Here is a 20,691-nt window from a genome sequence, read left to right as displayed (position 1 = left end):
TAAATTAAGATTAAGAGAATGACAATTGGCATGATAGTGACTCAAGACACTGTCACTATCATGTTACAATGTCATGTAACACGACATTGATTTAACATGTTATAAATTTTAAAAAATAAAATAATAAAATAAAATAAATTACGAATTAACATGTGACTCATCTTTAATGTTATTTATACAATTATTAATATAATAATGATGTAAAAAACCAAATTTATCACATATTTAAAAAGAAAAACCTATTCAGACACAAAAATACAACAACCAATTTAAAATTTTCTTACGAAAATGAAACAAAAGTATAATTTAACCTTAAAAAAACGAGGTTACCTTTAACATTTGACATATTTAATAAGGTGCTTTTACATATTTAATAAGGTACAGATTGAAATTTGAAAGAATACATGAAGCAATTGCCTACTAAAAGGAATGAAATTCGAAAGAATGCAAGAAGCAATTGACTTATTAATACACATTGGTCAAATTACGCGGATGAAAATTTTCCAAATAAATGCATAAAATGCTCCTCTCTCTCTCACTCTGTTCTCTTGGTTATCACGCGGGATGAAGACCATTAATGAATTTACGGAGAAGCTTCCTATATTTATTTTTCCATGTCATAGTGGAACGTCTGGGCCCTCTGCATTTATTTCCGATTTAAATGCGGAGAATGCTGACCATTATCCTTATCATACTTGTTAAAGAATCATTAACGGGTAATATTATTTACACATTGAAAATTAAAATAATTAAATATATTAATTAAAATAGTATAAATATAATTACAACCTTTTTAAAGATGAAAATATCTTTTTAATTTTTAGACAATAACTTTTTAATACAAAATAAAGACTTTAAAATTTTTAAAGTCTCTACTCAATTTGATATCTTAATTGTTTTTTTTTTATAATTTTAGATGTTCAATACTATTTTTCTTTTCCTAATTTTTCTGTTAATTTAAAGTTTCTTATATTTAATTATATTTAATTTTTAACAACATTAAAATATATTTATTTTATTATTTAATTGTTTTTTTAATTTTTATTGATGAATATTAAATAAAATATTAAACACTCATGTACAATATTTATGGACATTTTTATCCTTTAATTAAAATAAAAGTACATTAATAATTGTTAAGTCAGATTTTAGTAAATATCACACTTAACTATGTATTTTTGTAAAATTTTGTGTATATTAACTATCTTTAACCCGTGTCTATTAATTAACAAGACCCTTGAAATATATATATATATATATATATATATATATATATATATATATATATATATATATATATATATATTTGAATAATTGTAAAAGGTCAGAAAATGAGGCATTGCTCCACCCATGAAGACATTTCAATAGATACATTCGGATTATGAAAGAAAGACTGGAGAAACTTTGGCATCCAGGATATAACTCTTGTTTTGCTTCATTAATCAACTTGTAGAACTTTTTTGCTTCCTCATTAGGACCAGTGTTGTCCCCACTTCCTTCTACCACATTTCTAAATGTGTCATGCAATAATCCATCTATATTATCTTCCATGTCGTCATCACTTGGAGTAGGCAATGATTGTATTGACTCCCCATGGTTTACCCAAGTGTTGTATCCTTTTAGAAATCCTTTAGCTATTAAATGATCATAGACCACATTTCTTGTTGCCCAATAAAGATTTCTACACTTGGAACAAGGGCATAAGATCTCATTCCCTTGAGCTCTTCCGCTAGCGTATGCAAAATCTAAAAATAACTCTACACCATTAGCATACTCTTTACTAAATCTTGGAAGTTTAGTCCACTCTTTGTCCATCATCTTTAATCTAAAAGATGATAACATAGTATAAGTCTCTCTAAAATTAACAATTTTAAATAAAAATAGGAATAACATCTTCCATAATTTGCTAATGTAAGCTAATAACAAACCTGATATTATAGAATCCACAACAGGTGTTGTAATAGTTGAAGCACAACAACTTCAAAAATCGTACTCCTCTTTCTGATCACTAACATAATATGAACTAAATTAAAGCATTTTAAACAAATAAATTAAAAACTAATATGAAAATTAAAACAATTAAAAATCCTGATATGGTTTCCATATTAAAAACTAATATGAAAATTAAAGTAATTAAAACAATGAAAATTAAACAAATAAACAATTAAAGCATTATATAACACATTAACACCACACACAACATTTAAACAAATAAATTAAAAACTAATATGAAAATTAAAACAATTAAAAATCTTGATATGGTTTTCATATTAAAAATTAATATGAAAATTAAAACAATTAAAAATCCTGATATGGTTTCCATATTAAAAGCTAATATAAAAATTAAAACAATTAAAATAGTAAAAATTAAACAAATAAACAATTAAAGCATTATATAACACATTAACACCACACACAACATTTAAACAAATAAATTAAAAACTAATATGAAAATTAAAACAATTATAAATCCTGATATGGTTTCCATATTAAAAATTAATATGAAAATTAAAACAATTAAAAATCCTGATATGGTTTCCATATTAAAAGCTAATATAAAAATTAAAACAATTAAAACAATAAAAATTAAACAAATAAACAATTAAAGCATTATATAACACATTAACACCACACACAACATTTAAACAAATAAATTAAAAACTAATATGAAAATTAAAACAATTAAAAATCCATTTCAACGAAATACACCATTGATTAGCAAAAATCAATAGTCTTACGCTCACTGCTCCTAATTCTTACCAAAGCCTCTAGCTTCAATCCAAGGTAAAACTAAGTACATCTTTTCTAAAATTTTCTTTCAACTCAATGAAATTACCAATCTACCCAGAAGTTCTTAATTCATAAATAATGCTTCAACAAAGTTTCCACAAACAGCAAACAGTAGTGAAAATATCACCGAAAAGAAAAGTGACATTTCAATCATGCAATGCCATAGCATAGCCCGACCTTAGAGAAACAGTTCTCAATTTATTTTTTATGTTTTTTTCTTCACTTTTACTTTTAAGTGTGATATTTCTGAAAATAACTTTTAAAAATATAAAATTACACTGTGAAACAATTTTGGCTTTAAGAACTAATATTTTTTATGTCAATACCATTAGAATAAAAAATATAGGAAAAATATTTTTATTTTACATTTGAATTTAGGTGTTTTAAATAATGAATAGTATATATAGTGAAGTGATAGTTACACTACCAGATTTTTCAAAGATTAAGGTGTGTTTAATAGTCATGTAGGCAACATTATTATATACTTAGGCTATGTAGAGTTAAGTAAAGCTTCTGACCTAATCTTACCCAAATGATGCAAAGAAGTTTCTTACTTCCCTTGAAAGCTATATATGATTGTTGTAGGGAACATTGAACCAGCAAAGTCTGAAAAATCACCAATAAAAACTTTAGCAGCTTTCTCTTATAACTGTGCCCTCCACACCACTTGGTAAAACTCGCCTCAGAACAACACAAAGGTCATAATATAATACAGTAGCACAAGTTGTTGATACAAATTATTTATTGTGTTTGTTTGAACCAAAAATAGATACTATGCATAAGCAAAAATACGACATCAACATTATTAGTATGTTTCTTATTCTTATTTTGGTTGAGTGAAGGTGCAAAAGGTAGCCTTACCAAACAAATATTCTTAACCAGAGTCAATTAAGCATGACTAAAATAAGATTACATATAAAACTCATTCTGTTCTTCTTTGGAATATTTAATTTAACCAAGCAGACAAATTTGTCTTCATGTTGCTTGGATTGGATATAAAGCATAAAAAATGTCTCACAGCAAAACGTTATATGATGGGGGCCCTGCAAAGGAAAATAGTTTACCAAACAATTGTAACAATTTGACAAAGCAGCACAATGGTTATTTTTCAATTGCATCGGTTATAATAACAATTTCTGCACACAGAGGTTTTAGCACCATTTACAATTTATATTCTGAAAAATTTAGATGTAATCACAGGTTCTGAAGAAACTACTCTGTATCTTTAGAGAAGTATGATTACAACTTTACTTCTATTTTACTTATAAACTAATTACTACAATATGATTACAAATTTAATTTATATTATATATACAGAAGCTCTTTTTCTTACACCTCCTATCTCTGGCACTCTAAGTTTTTCATGAACAATAGTTTGGTCATTCCGCAGTAAGAACTATGATAGATATACTAAGAACAAAAACAATAAACCTCATCTCAGAAGCAAAATTAATTAAACCAAATTCAAAGAAATTAAAAAAATCAGGGACTAAACACTAAATTGCAGAGGTAAGAGAAAAACCTTGATTGAACCGATCAATTGTGAAGAGATTAGAAACAATGTAGATGCAGAAGAGATAAACCCTAGAATGTGAGATGTCAAAATTACAAAAGGGGAGAACAATGAGTGTTAGAGAGAAACCATAAAGAACGACGAGCAATAAACGGAAATGAAGAGGGAAGAAACAATGGCTTAGCTACCAGAGAAATGAAAATCGCAACAGTGAATGGGAGAGGAAGCCGCGACGCAGTTGGACTCGAGAGGAAGCCGCGACGCAATTGGACTCGACAGGAAGTGGCGATGGTTGATCTGGAGAGGCAACGTAGTTGAACTGGCAACAGTCAACGGAGGAGATGGAGTGGTGTGCAACCGTGAATGAGAGAGACAATATGTGAACGTGCAACGGGGAGAGACATTTTTCGATCTAACGTAAGGGAGGGAAATGAAGAAAAACTCTTAAAAGTGGTTTTCACTTTCTTTCGGACCATATCTCTTTTTAGCCCACGTGTTTTCAAGACAACATTAAAATAAATGTGGGTCTTGATTTGCTTTATGTCACATTTACAAAATTGTTGTATTTAATATATTTAAACAACATTTATAGGACTGTACTACATTTTAGTGTGGTCTAAAATGAAAAATGACGTAGTGTTGATCACTGATCAGTTTGAAGGTTCGTGTTTTCTTCAAAATGTAAGAGAAGAATCAAACAAACACGGGCTAAAACACATTCACAGCATCATTCTTTCAGAGGTACTTGGAATGAAGAAAATCAACCTAGCAAGTGAGCAACAAGGAATTTCAATAATAAAGAATAGGCTCAAGCGAAAGAAGGTTCTCTTAGTTCTGGATGATGTAGACCAGCACAAGCAATTACAGGGAATTGCAGGAAGTCCTGATTGGTTTGGTCCCGGCAGTATAGTTATCATCACAAATCCAAATAATGTGGTCATATTCAGGTTGTGTCAGATCATTTAGCTTGTAAATAAAATAAAAATGATAAAAACGGGAAACAAAATAGAAAGAAAAAAAAAATCTCTGAAACCTGTGGTCAATCTTGGGAAGTTCTCAAGAATGGAACAATTTGAAAGTTGTAGGCTTTTAATAGGGGTTAAGTTGCGAAGTGGAAAAATACGAAGTCTGCTGCAAACAACAACGGTCAGTATTTTAAGTTTAGTCAGAAAACCAACTGCGTCGTGAACTGTAATTAAATTCTCACTCTTTAAGTGAAAGTTTCTCCAAATTTGGGAGATTAGAAAGATCAGGTATCTCTGTCAAAACTTCGCACTGTTCAACATTCAAGACGGTTAGCTTCGCCAACTCCTGCAAACAAAATAAGGGAAAAAGTAAATAAATACCGAATTAATAAATTTAAAGTTAATTTATAAATACTATTTAAGCTTGCCTTCCAAAAGATATCGAACGTGAATGGTAAACAATTTGAACGATCATAATGAGCATGAGGTATATCTTTAACCTTTGTCGGTTCAAGGCCTTTTAAGGAAACATGACTACCAAAAGAAGTAATCATCTCACGAATTAAATCATTGTAGACAGCTCGAGCAAGTGTTGATTTTCCTACCCCACCCATCCCCATGGTTTGTATCATTTGGAAAGCTTCCGCAATATGTACAAAAGAAGCATGAATAATCCTGTGATAGACTTCCTCAACAATTCTCTTAATAAACTTGTAGTCATATCCAACTCTGTTTCATACAAAATAACGTTAAGAAGGAAGAAGCTCGGATAGAAGAATAAAATGAGATATATTTTGAGCAGGAGAAAAAAGTAAATACTGGAAAGAAGAAGTATGTAGAAAAAGGTAAGTACTCTTTACGTCTTCTCTCCTTCTATTTATTAAATTCTTTGCCTTCTATATTAAATTTTATCCACACCCTCTTTTTCTTCTACTTATTAAATTCATCCATTAAATGCTAATAATTTAATTTTTTTAATACTTAATGTCATTCTATGCATCCATCATATTTGCTATAACTTATACATGTGAGAGTATTATGTTCCTTGTTCTTTTAACAATATAAAATAATTTAATAATTTAACATTACTTTAAAAATATATTATTTTATAAATAATTATATTTTATAGATAATTATATTTTATATTATTATTAGATTATACATGATACTTTATTAGTTTTTAATTTCAAATTTCAATACATATGCATTACATAATTTTAATTTATTTTATAATTTAAATTATAAACATAAAATTATAAGTTTTATATTTTGAATTTAATTTTATAAATATATTATGTATAAAAATTATTTAAATTATATACTTTGGTTTTATTTTTAAATTTTAAATATTAAGTAAATTTTGTATTTTCAATTTATTTTATTATAGGAAATTAAGATGAGTAGACTTAATCAAGCTATTGAACAAGAAGATGAAACAAAACCCCTTTGGAGATATTTTACAAAGATAAGAAAAACTCCTGGTGGTGGAAATTATATGGTCAACTGTACTTTGTGTGATTTTGAATTTAATGGATCTTACACTCGAGTGAGAGCTCATCTCTTAAAAATTAAGGGAGAAGGGGTTAGAGTTTGTCCAAAAGTGAATCCGACAAAACTTGCTGAGCTTAAAAGATTGGATAATGAAGCAACTTTGAAAATTGAAAATTCAAAGAAGAAAAAGGTCTCTCTACCACCTGTATCTGAGGAAAGAAAGCAGACAAGCAGTGGTGGTGTTCACCAAAAACTCAAGGGTCCTCTAGAAGCTTCTTTCAACATTCAAGCTAGAGATGCTCTTGATTGTGAAATTGCAAGGATGTTTTATTCTTCAGGATTACCATTTCATCTCGCAAGAAGTCCTTATTATAGGAGTGCCTTTTCTTACGCTGCCAATACTTCTAACCTTAGTGGATATGTACCACCATCATATAATAAATTGAGAGGTCCACTGCTTAATAAAGAAAGAGCTCATGTAGAAAATCTTCTGCAACCTATAAAGAATTCATGGAAGCCAAAAGGTGTGACAATTGTTAGCGATGGATGGAGCGACCCTCAAAGAAGACCTCTTATCAATTTTATGGCTATCAATGAGAGTGGACCAATGTTTTTGAAAGCAATAGATGGATCTGGTGAGACAAAAGACAAGGATTTTATTGCCAAACACATGAGAGATGTAATTATGGAAGTTGGACCACAAAACGTGGTACAAATTATCACAGACAATGCAGCAGTATGTAAGGCAGCAGGTATGATCATAGAATCAGAATTTTCTTCAATATATTGGACTCCTTGTGTAGTGCACACCTTGAATCTTGCATTGAAAAATATTTGTGCGGCAAAAAATACAGAAAGAAATAGTGATCTTTGTGAAGAATTTTATTGGATCTCACAGATTGCTGATGATGCTACATTTATTGAAAACTTCATTATGGGGCACTCTATGAGATTATCAATGTTTAATAACTTCAATTCATTGAAGTTTCTTTCTGTTGCTCCAACGAGATTTGCTTCAACCATCATCATGCTTAAAAGATTTAGAACCTTGAAAAGAGGACTCCAACAGATGGTAATTAGTAATGAATGGTTTGATTACAAAGAGGATAATGTTGATAATGCACGAACAGTCAAAGAAACTTTATTGAATGATAATTGGTGGATGAAGGTTGACTATATACTTGCTTTTACTGCCCCTATTTATGATGTTATCAGAAAAACAGATATGGATATGGCTACTCTTCATTTAGTGTATGAGATGTGGGATTCAATGATTGAAGATGTGAGGAAGATCATATACCAACATGAAGGAAAGGCACAAGTTGAACATTCATCTTTTTTTGAGGCAGTAAACTCAGTATTAATTGATCGTTGGACTAAGAGTAGCACATCTCTTCATTGTCTTGCTCATTCTTTAAATCCAAGGTAATTATACTATTAAATTATTTTATTATTATATATTTTTTTGTATATGTCTTATCTATAATATATAATATTATGTTAATTTATGCTTATGTTCTTTAATACTGTAGATATTATAGTGATGAATGGTTAAGTGAAGATTCACAAAGAGTTGCCCCACATGAAGATGCAGAACTTACTCATGAAAGGAAAAAATGTTTTATGAAGTACTTTGATGATGTGGATGTAAGGAGACAAGCAAATTTAGAGTTTGCAAACTTTTCAAATGAAAGAGAAGATTTTGCAGATCCCGAAGCTATAAGGGATAGAACTAAAATGGATGCAAAATCATGGTGGATTATTCATGGATCTCAGGCACCAATACTTCAAAAGATAGCTCTTAAGCTACTTGGACAACCTTCTTCTTCTTCTTGTTGTGAAAGGAATTGGAGTACCTACTCTTTTATACATTCTTTGAAAAGAAATAAGATGACTCCCAAAAGGGCAGAAGATTTAGTATTTATCCATAATAATCTCCGTCTTCTCTCAAGAAACTCCTCAAAGTATAGAGAAGAGGAAACTAAATTGTGGGATATTGGAGGAGATGACTTTTCATTGGAAGACAGCGGAATTCTTCAGATTGCTAGCCTATCTCTTGATGAACCAGAATTAGAAGAAGCATTTTTCAATGAAGATGAACAAATATGAGAGTTAAACATCATGATTTACTTATGTTTTTTTTTTTGTTTTTCTTTTGCTAGACTTTGTTTCTTTTATAATTGTTTATCTTGATTTCTATTAGATCATGAAGTATAATTGGTGGATTGTTTTTTATATAAATATTAATTTTCAATCTTTTAGACTATGAATTGTAATTGTTATATATATATATATATATATATCCGTGTCCGTGTCCTACATTTTTTTGATTTAGACGCTTCCCCGTGTCCGTGTCTGTGTCCGTGTCGTGTCCGTGTCCGTGTCTGGGCTTCATAGTTAAGAACTATAAGTCTTGTATCCATGTTTTGAAACTATTAAAGTGTAATGGAAATTCTAGAAGAATCTAGAAAATCATAAGATAAAAGTATTGAAATATAATGAAAGTTCTAGAACAAAGTAGAAAAGCCTAAGATATGAAGAAAAATATCAAGAACATTCTACATAGGCAAAAATCTAGAACATTCCACACAAGTTGTGGCTAGCACTTTCTAGAATACTCTATAGGTCTATAAATACTCATGTACTCAATCATTTGATGAATGCCAAGAACTAAGATCACATCTAACACACCACTCTCACTACTACAACTACATACTCCTTTCAACTACAACTTTCACACTCTACTATCTACACATTTTCTCTATCCCTTCAACTATCCCCTTTCACAACCTTAAAATACCAACAGTGGTACCAGAGCTCGTTCGATCATTTATTGGGCGTAGAAAAATTACTATATTACTTTCAAAACCTTCCTTCTATACTTCCAAAAGAAGAGAGTTTTTTCTCTTAACCTATGGCTTCTAACATTGTTCACTTTTCTTCAGTCCCCCTACCAGTTTTTACCGGTGAAAATTTTGACCTCTGGAAACTCAAACTAAAGACATATTTTATCTCACAAAAATTGTGGGATATTGTTCAATCTGGTTATACAAAACCAGATAATATTGAGACTCTATCTGAGGAGGAACGAAAAAAGCTAGAAGATTCTGAACAAAAGGATGCCCAAGCATTGTTTGTTCTTCAACAAGCTGTTGGAGAAACTATTGCCAGGAGGATCATGGATGCAGAAACTGCAAAAAGGGCATGGGATATTTTAGAAGAAGAATTTGAAGGCAATGAACAGGTACGCTCCGTTAAACTGCACTATCTAAGAAGAGAATTTGAGACCATCAGAATGAAGGAATCTGAGACCATTGAAGAATACTATGGAAGAATAAAAGAAATAGTGAATAAAATGAAGTTATATGGAAAAGAAATTAAGGAAAAAAGAGTGGTAGAAAAAATTCTTATCACTCTCACAGAAAAATATGATTCCATAGTAGCTTCCATAGAAACTTCCTCGGATCCATCTTCTCTATCGATAAGTAAATTAGTTGGTCTCCTTGGAGCGCACGAAGCAAGATTAAATAATCGTGTTGATACAAATTCAGTTGAAAATGCCTTCCAATCAAAGCTCAAATTACAACCCAAAAGGAGAAAAGAAGGAGAAAAGAAAAATATTGAAGAATATTCTAGAAGCAAAGATTCTAGAAATTTCTCTAGAAGCAAGAAAGATAAATATCCTCCGTGTGGCATTTGCAATAAGTCAAGTCATGCAGAAAAAGACTGTTGGCATCGTGGGAAGCCAATATGTCATTATTGCAAGAAGTCTGGTCACGTGGAGAAGTATTGTCGTAATAAAAATAAGCACCAAGCAAACTTTGCTGAAGAACATAATCAGGAGCAACGTTTATTCTATGCTAATCAAGAATCTCATAGTGGAGAAGGAAATTGGTACTTGGATAGTGGATGCAGCAATCACATGGCCAAAGATCAAAGCATCTTCAAAGACATTGATAAATCTGTTAATGGCAAAGTTCGACTTGGAAATGGCGCCACAGTGGAGTCTCAAGGCAAAGGAACTGTCATGGTGGAGACAAAGAAAGGTATGAAATTCATCAAGGATGTTTTACTAGTTCCCAATCTTAAAGAAAATCTTTTAAGTATTGGCCAAATGATGGAGAATGGGTATTCTCTTCACTTTGAGAAAGATACATGCAAAATTTATGACAATAGAAGGTTAGAAATTGGTGAAGTAAAAATGGAGAAGAGAAATAGAAGCTTTCCCATAAGCTTCAAACCTGGAACTAATATTGCCATGAAGGCGGAAGTTGATGACTCATGGCTTTGGCATAGGAGATTTGGCCACTTCAACACACATGCCTTAAAGCTTCTATATCAGAAAAACATGATGAGGGATCTTCCTTACTTGAAGGAGAATAATGAATCATGCAAAGGATGTCTTCTCGGCAAGCAACACCGATTACCATTCTCAACAGACAAAGCATGGAGAGCAAAAGACTTACTAGAATTAATTCACACCGATGTTTGTGGACCAATGAGGACGCCTTCACATCACAACAACGGGTACTTCATCCTCTTCATTGATGACTTCTCTAGAATGACATGGGTCTATTTCTTAAAGGCAAAGTCAGAAGTCTTCAGAATATTCAAGAAATTCAAGGCTCTTGTCGAGAAACAAAGTGGAAAACAGATAAAAGTACTTAGAAGTGATCGTGGAAAGGAGTACACATCTCGTGAGTTTGACAAATTCTGTGAAGATGAAGGCATAGAACGACAACTTACAGTCGCATATACCCCACAACAAAATGGTGTTTCAGAGAGAAAGAATCGCACAGTCATGGAGATGGCGAGATCAATGTTGAAGGAGAAAGGACTGCCAAATACATTCTGGGCAGAAGCAGTCTACACTACGGTCTACCTACTCAATAGATGTCCTACTAAAGCAGTTCAAGATAAAACTCCAATCGAAGCCTGGAGCGGTAAGAAACCATCAGCTAAACATCTAAAAGTATTTGGATCTGTTTGCTATATTCATGTTCCAGACCAAAAGAGACACAAACTAGAAGACAAGACCGTACGAGGCATCTTCTTGGGATATAGTACACAATCCAAAGGCTATAGAGTCTATAATCTTCAAACAAAGAAGCTAACTATCAGCAGAGACATTGAAGTAGATGAAAGCGCTACTTGGAACTGGGAAGAGGAACAAATTGAAAGGAAGACAATATACATGCCCAACAATCAACCAACTACAAGCCAAGAAGATAACGATCAAGATGCCATTATAACTCCAGAATCTCCTGCAACTCCAACATCAATTCAAGATCAAGAAGAAACATCGCCTGAATCCACTCCGAGACGAATCAGATCTCTAACAGACATCTATGAATCTTGCAACTTGGCCATAATAGAGCCTAGAACCTTTGAAGAGGCCGCAAAACAAGAAGAATGGGTCAAGGCAATGAAAGAAGAGATAAAGAAAATAGAGAAAAACAACACTTGGGAGCTAGCAGATTGTCCAAAAGATAAAGATATCATCGGAGTTAAGTGGGTCTTCAAGACAAAGTTAAACCCCGATGGTACCATACACAAACACAAGGCAAGGTTGGTAGCTAAGGGTTATTCACAACAACCTGGAGTAGACTACAATGAGACATTTGCTCCAGTTGCTCGACTAGACACAATAAGAACTCTAATAGCCCTTGCAGCACAAAAAGGATGGAGCATCTACCAATTAGACGTCAAGTCTGCATTCCTCAATGGTGTTCTTGAAGAAGAGATCTATATAGAGCAACCACCAGGATTTGTGGTTAAAGGCCAAGAAGCCAAAGTGTTGAGATTGAAGAAAGCTTTATATGGCCTGAAACAAGCTCCTCGTGCATGGTACAGCAGAATCGATCAATATTTCACCAATCAAGGATTCAGGAGGAGCAAGAGTGAGCCTACACTATACATCAAGATACAAGGTCAGGATACTCTTTTACTCTCTCTATATGTAGATGATCTTATTTATACTGGAACCAACACAAAGATGTTGATGGAGTTTAAAGAAGATATGATGAAGACCTTTGAGATGACTGATCTTGGCTTGATGAGTTATTTCCTCGGCATAGAGGTAAGTCAAAGAGATAATGGAATATTCATCTCACAAAAGAAATATACAGAAGATTTGCTGAAGAAATTTAAGATGTACGGGTGCAAACCTGTAAGCACACCACTAGTGACGAATGAGAAACTACAAAAGGTGGATGGAGCACCAGAAACTGATGCATCTCGATACAGGAGTCTAGTTGGAAGTCTACTTTATCTGACGGCTACACGACCAGATATCATGTTCGCTACAAGTCTCTTATCAAGATTCATGCAAAACCCAAGCCAAATACATCTTGGCGTAGGCAAAAGAATTTTAAGATATCTACAAGGAACCAAAGAGTACGGTATATGGTACAAATCCACAAGCAATCCAACATTGCTTGGTTATACTGATAGTGATTGGGCAGGGTTAGTGGACGACATGAAGAGCACCTCAGGCTATGCTTTCTCACTTGGATCGGGGATATTCTCTTGGGCGTCAAAGAAGCAAGCCACAGTTGCACAATTAACCGCTGAAGCAGAATATGTGGCAGCCGCTGAAGCAACAAGTCAGGCTATATGGCTTCGAAGAATACTCAAAGATATGGGAGAAAAACAAAGTGGCCCTACTACAATTAATTGTGACAATAAATCAACCATTGCAATGACAAAGAATCATGTGCATCACAGCAGAACAAAACATATAGCAATTAAATACCACTTCATCAGAGAAACGGAAACAAATATGAAGATACGACTTGAGTACTGCCCGACAGAAGATCAAATTGCAGATATCTTCACAAAGGCCTTACCAAGACCAAGATTTGAACTACTACGCATTATGCTTGGAGTTACCGAATTTGCATCAAGGAGGAGTATTAAAGTGTAATGCAAATTCTAGAAGAATCTAGAAAATCATAAGATAAAAGTATTGAAATATAATGAAAGTTCTAGAACAAAGTAGAAAAGCCTAAGATATGAAGAAAAATATCAAGAACATTCTACATAGGCAAAAATCTAGAACATTCCACACAAGTTGTGGCTAGCACTTTCTAGAATACTCTATAGGTCTATAAATACTCATGTACTCAATCATTTGATGAATGCCAAGAACTAAGATCACATCTAACACACCACTCTCACTACTACAACTACATACTCCTTTCAACTACAACTTTCACACTCTACTATCTACACATTTTCTCTATCCCTTCAACTATCCCCTTTCACAACCTTAAAATACCAACAGAAACGTATAACCATTGTCATGGTTAACAAATATTTATTATCTCAAACTTAATGCAATACATTGAAAAATCAAGTAAAAAGATTGATAAATTGGTGTACCCGTCTTCGACATGATAGCCAGAGAATTCAGCTACTTGACTCAGAGCCATCCTCCATTTAAGCACCTTCTCCAAATCTTCGAACCTTCTCTCATGCTCAGACAATGCATCTCCATAACTCCCCTTATGTTCTCTGACAACAGAAGGGTTGACCTTATAGAAGACCGGTATAACCAACAATCCTTGGGTGTGGCAGTGAAGGATGGTTGCAAGTTCATCCAAGCAGAAGGAGGAAGAAGCATAGTTTTGAGAGAGAACAACGATGGCAATCCTAGACTCTTCAATTGCCTTCACAAGTGCTGGTGTGATTTCCTCTCCACTCTGAAGATCCTCATCATCGATGAAAGTGTGAATTCCCTTGTCACACAGAGCCTTATAGAGATTACCAGTGAAACCATGACGCGTGTCTTCCCCTCTAAAGCTGAGGAACACATCGTAGATTACGGAAGAGTAAAACATGGTATGCTGATGAATGGAGTGAGTGCTGTGTCTCCAGAGTCAAACTTTAAAGCAAAATTAATACGAAACTGATATACTTTACGCGGATAAAACTTTTCAGAATAAATAAATACATAAAATGTTCCTTTTTTTTTTCTTTGTTGGTTATCGGTTTCCTATGAAGCTTCTTAATTATGTTTAACTTTCCATGTCATCAATTTTGTACGCTAAACTATTACACTGTAAGCAAGCAAGCATATATATATTAAACTGAAGATACCTTACTTCTGCTGTTCTTGAATTTAAGATTTTTAAATGAAAACAACCAAATCTGTTGGTATTTATATTTATATAGTCGATATTCAAGGGACTAAAATCAAAATAATTTTTTTTTTTTAATATTAATAATAAGTTGCCATATTTTATTAAATCCAGTTATACACTGGATGCCAATTATTTCATGAGTTCATGGGTGTTATTTTTATGTTGTATTGGTTGTGTTTCTTTTAGCTATAGTTGTTTAAGGGTCTACAAAAGTCTATCCTTAGAAAAAGTATAAGTGTCTATATGTTTATGTTTACACAGTAGGTTTGGTCTATGAAACTAGAAGTACTGAGAAAGTTGATTATATGTTTATTGTGACACTATTTATAATTAATTTCCTATCAATTTAAAACTAATTTATCAAATGATATTTTAAAAGTAACGGTAGTTTGTCTTGATTTCGAATTTTGATCCTTGAATTTGACAGTGACTCTATGGGTGAATTCAATTGTATAGCAGAAAGTTAGAGTTGTTACTTTCACCCCGATCTAATTCTGATTTATATGGGTTGGGGGTGAAAATTCATAAAAGAAGTGTCCAAAATATCAACAAAAGTCTCATATATTAGAGTCAAACCATGAGATCTTCAAAACATATTTTGAAGGTGTCAAAATAGATATACACAAAATTTTAACGGTGTCAAATACATAAAATATACCAAAATTAAAAAAAAAAAACTTTTATTTATAGACAAATTCATATGCATAAGCAAAATTTGGGGCCAAAGCCCCCTAGAAGCCAACAAAGCTACCACTAACCCCATTGACCTTTTCTTAAAGTAAAAAACTTATTTAAAAATGAAAATGAAAACAATTACAAAAAATATTTCTCAATCCAAATCCAAACTCAGTATTACTTATATTTTTATTAAAATTAATATTTTTATTAAATATTTTTAACAAAATTAAATTTATTTCATTTAAATTTTATATTGAATTTTATTTAAAATTTTATTTAAAATTTATATTTTACATTAAACTTTATTTGTATTATATTTCATTACATCATATTTTAATATTCTTTTTATTTGAACTTATATTTTAAATAATTATATATTTTTTAAATGTGTACAATTGAATAATTTTTATACAAATGTTGTAGTTGGTTTAAAATAAAAATTTTGTAAATTCAAATGAAATTTTTTAAAGCAATTTTAAAAATATTTTATAACAATTTAAAACAAAATAAATTATAAATTTTAAAATAATTTTAAATAAAGTCTAATGCAAAATATAAATTTAAATATTACACTTGTTAAAAATATTTAATGAAAATATAAATTTTAATAAAAATATCAATATAACATTTATATAAAAATAAATTTGGTCTCAATTTGAAATTTGGAGTGAAATTGCTCCATTTTAAAATAAATTGGGACTGAATTGAAATTCTCATTTTGGTCAATCAACTATAGAAGCTTTTACTCGATAGGGTGCTCTAGACCTTGTTAATATAGCCTATTCTGGTGTTTTGTCAGTGGTGGTATACAATCAGTTTACGTACTAATGGGGATCTTTACATTGGAGCTATTTTTCTATTAATACTTTCTATTATATCTTTAGTAGTGGGTTGATTACACCAACAACTAAAATGAAAAGAGTGTTTCGTGGTTTAAAAATGTCAAATCCCGCCTCAATCGTCATTTGTCAAGACTATTCAAAATAAATTTCTTAGCTTGGATAGGACATTCAATTCATGTCGTCTATTCAGGGTCTGGGAAACAAATTCAAATACTAAATTAAGATTAAGAAAATGATAACTGGATTAAAATGTTATATGACACAACATTAATTTGACATGTTATAAATTTAAAAAAAAAAAATACGAATTAACATATGACTCATGTTTAATGTTAGTAATACAACTATTAATACAGTAATGATGGAAAAAAACAAATTATATCACATATTTAAAAATAAAAACCTATTAAGACGTAAAATTACAAGAACCAATTTAAATTTTTTTTACGAAAATGAAACAAAAGTATAATTTAACGTAAAGAAACGAGGTTACTTTTAACATTTGACATATTTAAGAAGGTGCTTTTACATATTTAATAAGGTCCAGATTGAAATTTGAAAGAATGCAAGAAGCAATTGCCTACTAATATAAAATTGGCTTATTTATACACATTGGTCAATTTACGCGGATAAAAGTTTTCGAAATAAAAGCATAAAATATTCCTCTCTTTTTCTTTTTGGTTGGTGATCACGCGGGGTGAAGGCCATTAATGAGTTTTCAGAGAAGCTTCCTATGTTTATTTTTTCATGTCATAGTGGAACGTCCGCGCCCTCTGCAAATTTCCAATTTTGTGCAATAAACTATAGCAGTAGAAATAAGTATGTATATATATATATATATATATATATATATATATATATATATATATAACTTTTAGGTGAAGGTGCTTTTAGATTCTAAGGATAAACTCAATTTTTTGAAAGTGAAATGGTTTTAATTTCAATGAAGTATTATTTTATATAAAATTTATTATTGCTTATTTTCATTTCTCATAATATAATAATCTTATAATAGTCATTCTTTTATATGAACTAATATAGATTCAAGAATAATAAATCGTAAACAACTTTAAATCTTCTTCTAAAATTAATTTTATATTAATTATGGAATATATGCTTCGTATATTTTATCAATTTATTTGGATGACAAATAATATATTTACGTTGAAATTTCTATTAAAAAAATTAATGAATAAATTTTGCTGTTGGAATTTAGAGCCGGATTTCAACTTAAAACTGCTGATTTTAACATAATTATGTCCAAAAGATTTATTTATGTAACTATTCTTGTACTATTGAAATAGACTATAGCTAAAATTTACATTTATAAAATAATATTAATAGTTTCTTTTTGTCAATTTATACAAACTAATATAAAACACAATTTGATTTAAAAACTCAAATATATGTGTGTGCGCGTGTGTGTGTTTGTGATTTATAAAAATAACACAAAATTAAGAAACTGTGATGGTACTTTGTTGGAAACTACCATCGTGTCTTGGATCATTGACTCCAAAGTTACATAATTATGTAATAAATAATTGCATATCCATTGAAATTTTTGGTTGGAGAGTCTTAATGACTAAACTGATCCTATGGCTGTAACATCACTTTCCCAAGCATTCATGTACGATGTGTTCATCAATTTCAGAGGCTTAGACACACGCCAAGGTTTTACTGGCCATCTCCGCAAAGCTCTTGATGACAGTGGAATCCACGTTTTCGTTGATGATGAGGGCATTCAGAGTGGAAAGAAAATAACACCAGAACTCAAGAAGGCAATTGAAAAGTCCAGGATTGCCATCACTGTGTTCTCAACAAACTATGCTTCTTCTTCCTTCTGTTTAGATGAACTTGCACTCATTCTTGACTGCTCCAAAAGGAATGGACTCTTGGTGTTGCCTGTCTTTTACAAAGTGCCTCCTTGTCATGTCAGACACCAGCAAGGAAATTATGCAGAAGCATTGGCCAGACTAGAGAAAAGGCTTCTGGAGGAGAGGCGCCACCGTAGCATGGAGAATTGGAAAATGGCACTGAATGAAGTAGCTGACCATGCTGGCTTTTCTTTCGAGGATGGGTATCCCTCTTTGCCAATCTTTGCAGTTTTTGTTGATTAAATTTCACTTGTGAGAGTGGTCTCTTTTAAATTCTAAGAAAATATTTTTTATGTTGACATGTGTGTCAAGACATCGATAGATATACAACACATGGCTTTTAACTTGACTTGGTTAAACTTTTTGTTTGAAGCAGAAAAGAATATGAGCACGAGCTTATTGAGAAGATTGTTGAGCGTGTCTTCAGCTTCATTAATAATGGTGAAGAAAAATTACATGTTGCTGATTACCCAGTTGGACTAGGATCACAGGTGCCAGAAATAAGGAAGCTTTTGGATGTTGGATGTGATGATGGTGCCCACATGATAGGGATCCACGGAATGGGCGGTGTAGGGAAATCAACACTTGCCCGCGCAGTTTATAATTTGATCACTGATAAATTTGAAGGTTCGTGTTTTCTTCAAAATGTAAGAGAAGAATCAAACAAACACGGGCTAAAACACATTCACAGCATCATTCTTTCAGAGGTACTTGGAATGAAGAAAATCAACCTAGCAAGTGAGCAACAAGGAATTTCAATAATAAAGAATAGGCTCAAGCGAAAGAAGGTTCTCTTAGTTCTGGATGATGTAGACCAGCACAAGCAATTACAGGGAATTGCAGGAAGTCCTGATTGGTTTGGTCCCGGCAGTATAGTTATCATCACAACTCGCGACAAACAACTTCTAGCATCTCATGAGGTTAAAACAACACATGAGGTGAAGGAATTGAATAAGGAAGATGCTCTTAAGTTGCTTAAATTCAAAGCTTTTAGAATGGAAGACGTTGATCCAACTTACACGGAGGTATTAAATCAGGTAGTAACTTATGCTTCTGGTATTCCACTGACTTTGGAAGTAATAGGCTCCAACTTGTTTGGAAAAAGTGTACAAGAATGGGAATCTGCTATCAAACAATACAAAAGAATTCCTAGTAATCAAATCCTAGAGATGCTTAAAGTAAGCTTTGATTCATTGGGAGAAGAAGAGAAGAGCGTTTTTCTTGACATTGTTTGTTGCTTCAAAGGGTATAAATTGTCAGAGATTGAAGAGAAACTTCGTGCTCTTTATGATAACTGCATGAAATACCATATTGGGGTGTTAGTTGAAAAGTCTCTCATAAAGATTAATCATGATGAAAGAGTTACATTTCATGACTTGATTGAGGACATAGGTAAAAGAATTGACCGTCAGCAATCACCAAGAGAGCCAGGGAAGCGCAGGAGATTATGGTTACAGGAAGATATAATTCAAGTTTTAAGAGACAACTCGGTGAGTGAGAGACTGATGAATGCTTTGGTTTGTCATGCTTTTCTTTTTTTGCATCAGTTGTCTTTTTTACTATACTATTCTAAATTTGTCTCAATACTTTAATTAATGTCTTACATATACTTGTATTGTGGTTGATTCGGGCTTCCTGCTCTAACAGGGAACTAGTGAAATCAAAATTATCTGTCTGTATTTTCCTATATCCGACATCCAAGTAGTAGAATGGGATGGAAACGCTTTCACGAATATGAAAAGCCTTAAAATACTTATTGTTAGAAACGGTATTTTTTCCCAACATATAAGTTATCTACCAGAAAGTTTGAAGGTACTAGAATGGCGTGCACAGGTATCCTTCTGATTTTCATCCAAAGAACTTGCCATATGGGAGTTACGTAATGGTTCCATCACATCATTGGAGTCTGGTAGCTTATTCAAGGGAAGTTTGAAGAATACATTTTACTCATGTCTCAAATTAATAAATTCACTGTAAGTTTATTGTTACTGATATTCTAGAGGTTATGTTTCCATGTATTGTTAGTGGTATTCAAAGATCTCACTTCTTATACAATAAAGTTTGTACTCATTTTGCAGTATAGTTCAAAAATAAAGTAAAAATAATAACATACTACATAGAACTTATAATAGTATTTTCTTACCACTAATTCACAATCCAGTGGTATACTGAAACACCAAATTGAATTCAAATATATATTGTTCAAGAAAAGAATTATTCACGTGCCACAATTGATCACTCTGCTTCTAATACTTTTTTTCTCTTCTTCCATTTATACCGATCAAAATAATTTCAGGTAAAATGAGTTTATATGATAAAGTATGATACGAGATAATTTACCTTTGACATTAATCGTACCACTTATAAACTTTAACTCCATCGAACTTCACACTA

The 20,691-nt window shown here is 31.8% G+C and overlaps 2 protein-coding genes across 9 annotated transcripts; one reads left to right on the top strand and one right to left on the bottom strand.

The window, feature by feature from the left end:
• Positions 1-1,329: 1,329 nt before the first annotated feature.
• LOC114181903 (toll/interleukin-1 receptor-like protein) lies at positions 1,330-14,631 on the bottom strand. 6 transcript variants are annotated; one of them, XM_028068563.1, is made up of 8 exons: positions 14,143-14,631; positions 5,697-5,997; positions 5,511-5,614; positions 4,492-5,431; positions 4,313-4,374; positions 3,319-3,396; positions 1,929-2,008; positions 1,330-1,825 (listed from the first exon to the last, which is right to left on the bottom strand). In XM_028068563.1, exons 1-4 carry the CDS (start codon positions 14,598-14,600, stop codon positions 5,266-5,268), a joined length of 1,029 nt encoding a protein of 342 aa, XP_027924364.1. In that variant the 5' UTR covers positions 14,601-14,631; the 3' UTR covers positions 1,330-1,825; positions 1,929-2,008; positions 3,319-3,396; positions 4,313-4,374; positions 4,492-5,265. The 6 variants fall into 6 exon arrangements, with proteins under 6 accessions (XP_027924364.1, XP_027924360.1, XP_027924363.1 ...); XM_028068559.1 differs by having other exon boundaries at positions 4,313-5,431; XM_028068562.1 differs by having other exon boundaries at positions 3,319-4,374.
• A 3,287-nt stretch (positions 14,632-17,918) lies between these two features.
• On the top strand, positions 17,919-20,378 carry LOC114181901 (TMV resistance protein N-like). 3 transcript variants are annotated; one of them, XM_028068556.1, is made up of 3 exons: positions 17,919-18,500; positions 18,671-19,787; positions 20,131-20,378. In XM_028068556.1, the coding sequence occupies exons 1-3, from the start codon at positions 18,019-18,021 to the stop codon at positions 20,140-20,142; spliced, it is 1,611 nt and encodes a 536-aa protein (XP_027924357.1). In that variant the 5' UTR covers positions 17,919-18,018; the 3' UTR covers positions 20,143-20,378. The 3 variants fall into 3 exon arrangements, with proteins under 3 accessions (XP_027924357.1, XP_027924355.1, XP_027924356.1); XM_028068554.1 differs by having other exon boundaries at positions 17,920-18,500; positions 19,945-20,367; XM_028068555.1 differs by having other exon boundaries at positions 17,925-18,500; positions 18,674-19,787; positions 19,945-20,367.
• The last annotated feature ends 313 nt before the right edge of the window (positions 20,379-20,691 follow it).

The sequence above is a fragment of the Vigna unguiculata genome, chromosome 4 (assembly GCF_004118075.2).
Source record: "Vigna unguiculata cultivar IT97K-499-35 chromosome 4, ASM411807v1, whole genome shotgun sequence".
Taxonomy (NCBI): Eukaryota; Viridiplantae; Streptophyta; class Magnoliopsida; order Fabales; family Fabaceae; genus Vigna; species Vigna unguiculata.
Note: the sequence above shows the minus strand (reverse complement) of the source record. Positions and strands in the feature narration are given on the sequence as shown.

Bases quoted from the DNA above. Each gene is read 5' to 3' on its own strand.
- LOC114181903 (XM_028068558.1), bottom strand. From the start codon at position 14,600: ATGTTTTACTCTTCCGTAATCTACGATGTGTTCCTCAGCTTTAGAGGG. The intron at 5,998-14,142 runs GTACACCAATTT...TGTATGAAACAG, and splicing joins GGCTATCATGTCGAAGACGG to AGTTGGATATGACTACAAGT. The intron at 5,615-5,696 runs GCAAGCTTAAAT...TTTTGTTTGCAG, and splicing joins CGTTCGATATCTTTTGGAAG to GAGTTGGCGAAGCTAACCGT.
- LOC114181901 (XM_028068554.1), top strand. From the start codon at position 18,019: ATGGCTGTAACATCACTTTCCCAAGCATTCATGTACGATGTGTTCATC. The intron at 18,501-18,670 runs GTATCCCTCTTT...TTTTGTTTGAAG, and splicing joins GGCTTTTCTTTCGAGGATGG to CAGAAAAGAATATGAGCACG. The intron at 19,788-19,944 runs GTGAGTGAGAGA...CTGCTCTAACAG, and splicing joins AAGTTTTAAGAGACAACTCG to GGAACTAGTGAAATCAAAAT.